Genomic DNA, 11049 nt, shown 5'->3' on the forward strand with positions numbered 1-11049 from the left:
CTGACTATTAATAAAAGAATATTTTAATATATAAAAAATTAAATATATATATATATATATATATATATATATATATATATATATATCCTTGAATAATTTTTTAATAACTAATGAGTAAGTGGAAAAAACCTAAACCTCAAGACTTAAGTTTTTTCTATTTAAAGATAAAATAATAATTTTACTATAATAATTTATAATAATTTATATATAGAGTTACATTGAAACTCTCACGTTTTTTGTTTTTTCTTTTGAAACACAGAAATTTTTTAGTTTTTTTGTTAAATTATTCTATTTAGTTTTTTTTTTACTTTATTCAGTCAGGTATAAACTGGCAGTAAAAAATCTAAAGAGAGATTATTCATCAAATGATAAATAATGTTTTTTTTTTTTAAAAGAAGGAAAGGTAAAAATAATACATGTGTCAATATAAACAGAGCGCGTGGGAATAGAAGAAGACACAAACCAAGAATGTCTTTACGCATTGGGGTCTTCACTCACTCTTCAGTTCTCAGTCTTCTCTAAAAGCCTGTCTGTTCTTACGCGCCATCTCATTAATTAATTAATTTAATAATATTAATATATAGTAATAACTTTCACATTTATTTATTTATTTTATTACATATTTATTCTCATTTTTCATTTTTTGTCATCTTCTCTACACTACTCCACTCTCTCTCTCTCTCTCCCCCTAGATCTCTCCATCTCTAGGAGGTCCTTCAATTCTCATTTCACAATATTGTTTGTTACCATTTTGGTCCCCATTTTCATGGTGCATGCTTTATATTGAAGTGTTTCCAGTTCTTTACTTTCTTTAGATTTTGTTTGTTTGTTTTGGTAATTTGGGTTCTATATTTTTTTATTGGGTTTTTAGGGTTTGCTTTGTAGTGGAATTGTGAGTTTGGTGGAGGGTTTTCAATCACCTGATTCGACAGCTGAAAAGATTAGGCATGACATTTTAAAGGTATTTAGTTTTCAGGTTGTGATTCTTAATTTGTTGTTGGAGTAAAGGTGTTGGTGGTTGTTGTTGTTAGTTTTTTCATTTTTAGCGTTGTAGGTTGAGGAAATTGGTTTCCTTTTTTGGATTAGGAGTCGGTGGGTTTGATAAGGAAATGGAAGTTTCACAGTAAAAGAGCAGTCATTGAGTCACAGTTAAGTTATTGTGCAAAATTGTGTGGTTCTAGTGTTCGGTTATTTTAAAGTTTCAATCTTGAGTGGGAATTGCTTATGCTCTTCCGCTGCTTGATTTTGACATACATAGTTTGATTGCTTATTTTCGATGAAGTATAGTTTGGTTGTGTGAAAATGGGAATGGAAGAAGAGGATAGAAGTGTAAAGATGAGATTTTTGAAGGGTAATTATTGATTCTAAAGGAGAAGGGTGTTTTTGGAGGTGGTTTAGGTGCATAATGGGTTGCATGTGTTGTAAACCCTCCGCAATTGAGGATAGCAAGGAGAGCCCAAGAGAGAGACTTTCAAGTAAGCCCTCGTCTGACTTGAGGGTATCAAGGGCTACCTCTTCAAGGAGAGAGGAAGCATATAGAGCGAAAGATCAATATGATAGTAATGATGGTAGGACAATGTTGATTGATAAGCAAGTGAATGGGTCTCTTAGAGTGCATGGGGGTGAGCATGTTGATAGGAAGAGGGACAAGTCAGAGTATGCAGTTCTTCACCACCCAGGTATGGGCAGCATACCGAAAGCCACTGAAGGGGAGCAGGTTGCAGCTGGGTGGCCTTCCTGGCTAGCCGCTGTGGCTGGAGAGGCAATCAAAGGTTGGTTGCCACGGCGTGCGGATTCATTTGAGAAGCTGGACAAGGTATGCCTTTTTTTTCGTTTTGTTTTTGTTGTTATATCTCATTTTTAATCATTAGAACACGTCCTGCAATTACTGATGATCCCTTTTTCCATTTTGTAAAGTAACTTTATAAAAAATCTCTAAGCTCAACGTTGACGTGTGCTTTTGTTTAGAACACGTCCTGCAATTACTGATGATCCTTTTTTCCATTTTTAAAGTACATAAAAAATCTCAAAGCTCAACGTTGACATGTGTTTTTGTAAGCTCTGCTCCATTGCAAGCAAGATTCTGTTTATGATTTTCAAAATTTAGCAATTCAAACTTAATGGTTGCAGAACATGCTTATGACACCTCGATTGGTTCATAATGCAATGAACAAAGTGACGATTGCTAATTAGAATTAGAACCTTTTTGGACTGTTGCATTTTTTACCATTTTCATTTGTGCACGCATTGGATATGGTGTGTTGTCAAATTTTATAGCTTTAGCTTGAATTCAGTTAGCAAAATTATGAAACTTTTTTTTGGTGCTATTAAGTGACATTTCCTTGAGATTTGTGTTGTATGTATGCATGTTTTATTTATATTTATAAATAAGCAAGATGGTGAAAAATACATTTAGTAAGGCTCATTTATAACATGCATAAGAGCTCTGCCTAACTCATTTTTAACATGCTAAAAGTAATGACGGATTCTTTGAACCTGATAACTTCTAGATAAATGTTAGCTAGAAGTTCAGTTTATTTGTCAGAGCCTGGAGGCTTGAGAAGCATAGAGTTTTGAGAGGCTTGAGACAGTATGGATATGAAAGAGTTTGAATTTGAATGGCTTATACTGATTACACCAGAGAAAGATCCATGTTTCTGCAATCACAGTGTAGGAATTAGTGATGCTTTAAAGGTTTGAATGATTTTCTTGTAGTTAGACCTTTTTATTTGGTTAGAGAGATTACCATATCAGAAAATAGGAAGCCTCCATGTTTGAGTCCAAGAGCTTTGAGAAAATGTAAGAGGCTATTAAGAGAATAAGAGCTATTAAGTATTGAGGAATATTCGAGAAGCACCATTCTTTGATAATGTGCCCTTTTTATTATAGTTAGTGGAATACCCATAACATTTAAGTAATTATCCATCAAAATAGATACAATGGGTCTAAAATGAATCCAATTTTGATAAGCTGCCAGTCAATTAGTGTCAGTGTGCTGAGGAAGGAGGGAACTTTGAAACAAATATGGTGGGGGAAGAACAGTAAACAAAGTGCAGAATATTAAAAGTGTGGTATAATCTTCAACTTGCATTGTGTGTATGTGATATCTGAATTGTAGTTGGGTCCATGAAGATGAGTGCTATGTATCAACATTGTTTGTAACAGGTCTTTTTCAATTTTGTTGAGATAGTTTAGCCCAAATGCTCTAATCCACAAGAATCAGGGGAGAGGCAGCAGGATCTCGAGTTCATGTCTTGCCCCTCTCACCTAAAGAAAAAAACTTAAATTTTACAATAGCGTTTAAAGATGTGTGAGGGAGCTGCTATTATATGGACAGATAGCTTATAACTTTTAGTTGAACATGTATTGTTAATTTTACAGCATAATTCAAGAAATGGATGCTTGTTAACAACTTCAGTAGCTGGAATTTACTGCTCCCTGCTTTTGGTATTCCGTTTTGGTTAATTTGGCTGAATTTTTTCGAACTTCTAGTCTTGAAGGGTGAAGCGATTTGCATGAATAGGCTGGTCTGAATGTGCAAATCTGTATCCTGCGTCCCTGACCATTGTATTTTCTTACTCTTTAAGCTAGGGCCAAGGGGCCAGGTTTGCTGTTGAGCATTTCTTGTTTGGATATCATGGACTTCTATTTGCACTTTTTTGTGTATAATTTTTGAGTAGTTGACAACAGCAGATCATTCTATTCAGGTCCCACAAGTTCTTGTAGAATGGTTTGCCCTGTTATTTTTATCTGCCGCTGTCCTCTTTGAACTGAAATGACCTGCTTTTGGGATTTGGTTCCCTCATCTGATGATTTCTATTATAATGCAGATTGGCCAGGGAACCTACAGTAATGTTTATAGGGCTCGTGACCTTGATCAAAAGAAGATTGTTGCTTTGAAGAAAGTAAGGTTTGATAACCTGGAACCTGAGAGTGTTCGCTTCATGGCCAGGGAAATTCACATCTTGCGCAGGCTTGACCATCCTAATGTAATAAAGTTAGAAGGCCTAGTTACATCAAGGATGTCATGCAGCTTGTACCTTGTGTTTGAGTACATGGAGCATGATTTGGCTGGGCTTGCCTCACACCCTGGTCTGAATTTTACAGAAGCCCAGGTAATTTTGGCAGTTTGTTTCTAATAGATTCTAATTCAATGGGTGTTTGCATTTTGCCGCGACAGGCTCTCAGCTGCTAACGATGAAATTCATACGTTTTTTATTGTTAACATCTGCTAGTTTTACATGCTCCTTATCCTCCAAGATCATCCATGTGTAAATTGTCAATCTTAAAAGGTAGAACAGGTTTGATATATGACTCATGCTTGTATGCTTTGGATGTTATGGTCTAATATGTATATGCTGGCAGGTGAAATGTTACATGCAACAACTTTTACGAGGACTTGATCACTGTCACAGCCGTGGTGTTCTACACCGTGATATAAAGGGTTCCAACCTATTAATTGACAACAATGGTATCTTGAAAATTGCAGACTTTGGACTAGCAAGTTTTTATGATCCTGCCCAGGTTCAGCCACTGACAAGCCGAGTAGTGACTCTTTGGTACCGTCCTCCAGAGCTTCTACTTGGAGCTACCTACTATGGGATAGCTGTTGATTTATGGAGTACAGGTTGCATACTTGCGGAATTGTATGCTGGCAAGCCTATTATGCCAGGGAGAACTGAGGTGCTCTCCTTCTCTATTCTCGAGAAAAAAAAATGTCTTTTAGGGTTCTCCACCAAACAGAGTGTTTCTCTTAGATGCTTGCTATTTCATGTTATAATATACTGTAATGCAGATTATTTTTCATGGGCCATCATTCCAAGTACAATGTTGAACTAATTATTGCCAGATACAAATTTTATTCCATGCTAACTTCTAGATAGTTATTGCTTTGAAGATTGTCGAATTACATCCTGTCAGCAAAAAACCCACTAAATGGATCATTGACATCTTCTCCACCCTACACAGAAGTGCCTGATTCGTTTCAGCAGTTAGAAACTCAACTCCACATTCCAAGCTGTTGGGCAATGCAAGAAACATAGTCATGCACTTTCTACTACTATAACGCTTAACACAAACACTAGGTGATAATACCTTATGAGTTCTCACCTTTGACAAATCATGGGTGTTGATCATAGGTAACCGTTGTCTTGATGTTTACTTTAACCTTGGAGGGTGCCTTATTTTTTCTATAAATTTGGACAAAGGTAAAAATAAGGGAACTCGAGTAAGAATATGTTTTAGCAGTGTTGCAAGCTATGTAAAAGTTTATTTAAAAAGAGACAGCAAGCAAAGACCTAACACAGTCTGATTTGTCTGAATTTCTTTATCCTTTTGCAAAAATCTTATATATGAAAAAGAAAAGATTGAAAGAGAGAATAATTATCACAAGATGCCATATCCCTTTTCTGCTTTCTTATAATCTATGTAAGTGTCATAAAAAACATTAGTGCAGCTACTTAAAATGTTGATGATTAGCTTGCATGCCTCTGCCTTGTAGGTGGAGCAGCTGCATAAAATTTTCAAGCTGTGTGGCTCACCTTCTGAAGATTATTGGAGAAAAGCAAAGTTGCCTCATGCGACTATCTTTAAGCCTCAGCAGCCTTATAGACGCTGTGTTGCAGAAACATTTAAGGAATTCCCAGCACCAGCTTTAGCTCTTATGGAGACCCTGCTTGCCATTGATCCTGCAGATCGTGGATCTGCAGCTTCTGCTCTGAGGAGTGAGGTATGAAGTATCCATGAACTATGTATCTCAAATTCCCCTTCCCTTTTGTGAGTGTTTTTTATCCCTTTGGGGGTGGGGGGATTTGGTGTTACGTTGGAAAGTGGTTTATGGTCTTCTTGGTATTTTTTTGGTTCAGAGATACATGTTGGCTTCAATTAGAAGATCTATATTGCTACACATGATAGTGCATAAATTTCAATTCTTTTTACCTAATAAGTAAATCACTCTCATTAACATTTCTTTCATTTTTAATTCGATCTTTCTAATAATTTTGTCTAGGATTTTTGTTATTATTGTCACTGAAATACATTTTGAGACTGAAGTCTGCTTTCCTTCCAACTCATGTGATACCATGTTGCAATCTAAAAGTCACTGGAAGAGTTTGTGTTTATGTAATTGGACGGAGGTAAATCCTGTTAAACATTCAAGTTCACCTGGTGCCATCAGTAAAGACACAATAGCAGGCAATTCACACCACTCTGAAGTTGTATCATAAGGGGTTTAGATTGTGCTTAATGAGGCTGGACAGGTCTTTAGCCATCTCATTGCATACATTAGGTTTCAGATCTCTCTATTATCTCCCTTCATTGTATTGTTCCACAACTAATCAACTTTACCAAACTTTTGTGTCTACTCCTTTGATTCATTCCACTTTGTTTCTTCACAAAAGCACCCAAGCCCGGTTTTCTCAATGGTGATTCTGTTTCTGTTAATCACATTTTGTCACTGCTAGCCTGCAACTATACGGGGTTGGGTTTTTGTCAATAATCTGTCGCCAAATGATGTGTTGCTTTTAGGATTTATTTTCTGTCCCTTGATCTCACTCGAAGACTCCTACAATTTCACTCTTTTATGCACTTTGTATATTTTGGTGTATCACATTTAGTTTGTGAGTTTTTGACAACCAAAAACAGTTTTGAATTTTAGTTGGTGGTTGATGAGTGTTTTCTTTTTTCTTTGATCAGTTAAAAGAGAACTGTCCTTCATTTCCCTATGCTTCCTTCTATGTAACATGCTCTTTGAAAAAAAAAAAAATTGCATCTTATACAAGAGTGTGCATGTTCTTATTGTGTTTTCTTTTCACCTTGCTATTTGTCAACCTTTTTGATGTAGCTCAGTTAACTGATCTTATATATTTATTTTTTCTGTGATGTTTTCTTTCTGTGTATGTTTTCTTATATATGTTATTTCTTCTTTTTGTGTGTCTTCTTTTTTCTGTGATCAATTAAAAGAGAACCGTCCTTCATTTCCCTACGCTTCCTTCTATGTAACATGTTCTTTGAAAAAAAAAAATTGCATCTTGTACAAGAGTGTGTATGTTCTTTTTGTGTTTTCTTTTCACCATGCAATTTGTCAACCTTTTTGATGTAGCTCTGGTAACTTATCTTATATTTTTATTTTTGAGTTCCTTATTTGATATTATAGCTTCTTATGCAGCACAACTATTTATTTTTGTAATCTTAACATAATTTTGGAGAAATACCATCCATTTAATGTAACATATTGGTCCAAAACAGTTGGTAGCAAGTGTTCATTTAACCTTTTTTTTTTGGACAACTAAATAAATCATAAGACGAGTATAATCTTCATGGCTGGCTGAGGTTGGCTCTAGTATTTATAGTTCTATTTTACAATTTTCTCTCTTGCTTTCTGTTAATTTGTATTTGACTTGTTTAGTTTTGTTTAAAGTTCTTTACGACCAAGCCGCTTCCTTGTGATCCTTCAAGTTTGCCTGATTATCCTCCTAGCAAAGAGTTTGATGCAAAAATGCGAGATGAAGAAGCTAGAAGGTAAACATTGTAAAAGAACAGAAAAAAAGTTTTTCTCCTATTTATTGTTCATGTAATCTTTTGTTGTAAGTTTTCTGGCAAAGGCCCATAAAAAAGGCTTTAAAAGATTTCCTTTTAGGCATGTTGGCTGCAGTTAATGGCATTGTTAAAATATAGAAGTTGCGTGCACTAGTTGAGAAAAGAGAAAAAATAGTTGAAGTAGGAATCAATTTGAATCAGATGAATGCAGTGTCTGTTAACATAATTTTGTATTTTGGTTGTGACAGTTGCCTTAGTGCCCTTGCTCATATTGCTTATTGTGTGTTTCTTACTGATCCACTAAACTATCCTTCGCACTTCTATCACTGATGGAATCCTTGACTTGTAAATGTAGTGTAGTTTGCTAACAATCCCATTTTTTGTTCACACAAACAGACAAGGAGCAACAGGAAGCAAGGGCCAGAAACCTGACATAGAAAGAAGAGGGCAAAGAGAATCTCGAGCTGTTCCAGCACCTGATGCCAATGCTGAGCTAGTTTTATCAATGCAGGTGATTTCCTTAAGATAACCTTAGCTCTCTCAGGACACTTTTTTGCATGTGTGTGTGTACGGTTGGGGAAGTATTGTGATTAGGAGATGGGTATGTAGGCTTGCTGGGCCATGTGGTGAGGTTCAGAGAATTGCTGAGTTGAAAGATAGGTCAGAAGAGAAAGGAAGTTTTTTTTAAAGCTAGCTCTGTTATAGATGAAACTAGTAAACAAGCCAGTCATAACACGAAGTCTTAGAACACTTCTTACTGCACTCTTCTAAGAACAATGAAGTATAAAGTAATGTGCCATCTTGCCATTCTGATCACATGGAAATTGCAATTCTCCACTACAGAAAACAGCTTTGTACAAAAGGCATATTGTGAGACACAAGAAATCTTATCTAGTTTCTTTCTTTTGTCCTCTCTCTGCACTCTCCATCTTCCTTATGCCTTGAAAGCAGCAAGTCATACTCTTTTTTTTTATCAAACTACATCTGACTGCTGTCCTTTTGAGCTGCTCCAGCCCTCTTTTAAGCATTATTACGTAAATAATTGAGTGTTTCTTGCTTTTCTATTTTCATGAATTATCTCATTTACTGTTGATTCCCTTTATTTTTTGGCACTCCATTTGAGCCCTGTTTGTTTGCTGGAAAGTGGTTTCCTTTCGGGAAAGTGAATTATTTTCGGATGTTTGGTAGTGTAATGGAAAATAAGTTGGAAAACACTTTCCAGTGTTTGGTTATGTTATGAAAAATGAGCTAGAAAATAACTTATTAATGTTTTATTTTTTTCAAGTTTATTAAAATAATAAGGAATAAATTTTACAAATTAAAAATTAAAAAGTTGAATGAGAATGAAATTGAAAAAAAATATAATTTCATAAATTATCTCAAATAAAATAAATAATAATCAAAATAATAGAGATTAAATTTAACAAATAAAAAAATTGAAAGATGAAAAAATTAAAATAATAATAATTATCATTTCATAAATTATTTCAAATAAAATAACTAACAATAAAAAGAAATGAGGATCAAATTTGATAGATAAAAAATTTCAATTAAAAAATGATAAGAGAAAAGCAAATAACAATTATAAAAATAAGGATTAAAGTTAATATAAAAATCAAATTCTAAGGGATGAAATTGAAAAAAAACGAACGAGGCCCATGATTAAATTTGATTTTACTAATGAAATTTATATCAATGGATTGCGCTCTAATTACAGAAAAGACATGGTCGTTCAAATTCCAAGAGCCGGAGTGAGAAGTTTAATCCCCATCCTGAGGAAGTTGCTTCTGGTTTTCCAATTGATCCCCCTAGACCATCACAAGCTGCAGAATCAAACATGGATCCTCAGGGTCATCAGCATAAGAGAGCCTCGCATTCTGGGCCACTGTCTCACCGTTCTGGATGGGCAAAGGCTGGCAGAAACCCCGATGATGCTCCTAAGATTTACACGGGGGCTGACCTGTCAACAATTTCAAGCTTAGAAGCGGCGCGGAGGAGTTTATTATCTGAAGATCACAGAGAAAGGTCTGGCCTATCACAACCGGAAGTTCCTAAAGTAATGGCACGGTTTCCAGGATCCTTCAAGGAAACCTCAGAATCCTTTGCCCAACAGGATCCACAGCGTCTGTCACAGGGTGTTGCAGGTTCCCACCAAAAGGAAGATGGGAGAAATAACAGTAAAGATCCTGTCCTTGTAAGTCACTTCACAATTCAGTTTTCTTTTATTTCGTTGTTTGTTTATTTTTTTTTGCTTAACCTTTCAGTGAATTTTTTAACCACTTGGCTGCTTTGTCTTGGTCTGCATCATATCATGCAAGTTGTTTATAAACCGTCTTTTCTAAGTTGATTGATTTACAATTTCATGTTTCCTGAATTCTGAGGAGCCTTTTTTTTTATTTTTGATGTTTCCTGATTCATGGTTCTTGTTAATTTGGATCCAGCTTGGCTATGGGTCAAAGGCTCACAAAATCCACTATTCTGGTCCATTGATAGTTCCATCGGGGAACATGGATCAGATGCTGAAGGATCATGATCGCCAGATCCAAGAAGCTGTTAGACGAGCACGCTTTGACAAGGCAAGGGTTAGAAAAGTCCAGGCTGAAAGCTACCAAATATCAGCCAATTCATTATTTGTTTCAGGTCGATGAGGTAAGCTCCAAATGAGAAGTATTGCTGGGACTCTTGAGAGTAATTTGATTGGTGGTTTCCTTGTGTGAAATATGAGTTAAAAACCGTTGGTTGGGGTTTTTGTATATGTTCTTAGAAAGATAGCTAGTGGCCATTTTAGCTACAAGATTATAGCTCACTGATAAATCTCCCCTCTCTGCAATTTATCACATGTATTTACTTTCCACTGTTACTGCAATCTCAAAATTATTGACCATTCTTGGAGAGCATTTGTATTAGCCATAAGATGTAGAGTATCTGGATGATGTGAAATTATTCCACGGTGTGGAAAGACAAATGTTGCATCCACCATACCCAAGATGTAGAGTATCTGCTGAGTGCGTTATTATCCTTCCAAAACAAGGTGGTGCATGCACTAAGTTGCAATTACAAGACCGGTGATGGATGGCACTTGACAGTAACGAACCCAGTTCTTGAAGCTTCGGGCTCCACCATGTGCTACTATTCTTCTCAAATAACTCCTTTCTCCAATTTACAATAGCAGTCGAGTTACAGTTTCAGCTCTTAGAGCTTGTTACTTTATGGCACTGCAGAGCTACAATCTGGCACGCTTTCCCTCACCGGAGACACAACATTTTCTGGTGGTAGAGGCCTCTACAAGCATTACCACAAGATACCCGAACTCCTCAAAGCTCCTGTCATTCTCGTCCTCTTTCACCATTTACATCACCCCTTACAACAATTCTCCCCCTGGTCATGGTTTTGCATTCATTCTCGTGCCTTCTCTAGGTATTGAAGGTGCCTCTTGACATCGGCATCTTGGTTTCTTGAACAGCACCAATGATGGTTACCTCAACAACCATGTTTTTGGCATTGAATTCGACG

General features: G+C 36.0%; 1 protein-coding gene across 1 annotated transcript; it reads left to right on the top strand.

Moving 5' to 3' along the window:
* Positions 1-628: 628 nt before the first annotated feature.
* On the top strand, positions 629-10433 carry LOC133694730 (probable serine/threonine-protein kinase At1g54610). Its single transcript, XM_062116413.1, has 8 exons — positions 629-1816; positions 3831-4115; positions 4366-4683; positions 5501-5728; positions 7418-7518; positions 7933-8047; positions 9254-9730; positions 9978-10433. The coding sequence occupies exons 1-8, from the start codon at positions 1406-1408 to the stop codon at positions 10182-10184; spliced, it is 2142 nt and encodes a 713-aa protein (XP_061972397.1). The 5' UTR covers positions 629-1405; the 3' UTR covers positions 10185-10433.
* Positions 10434-11049: the final 616 nt, after the last annotated feature.

Source organism: Populus nigra, chromosome 1 (assembly GCF_951802175.1).
Source record: "Populus nigra chromosome 1, ddPopNigr1.1, whole genome shotgun sequence".
Taxonomy (NCBI): domain Eukaryota; kingdom Viridiplantae; phylum Streptophyta; class Magnoliopsida; order Malpighiales; family Salicaceae; genus Populus; species Populus nigra.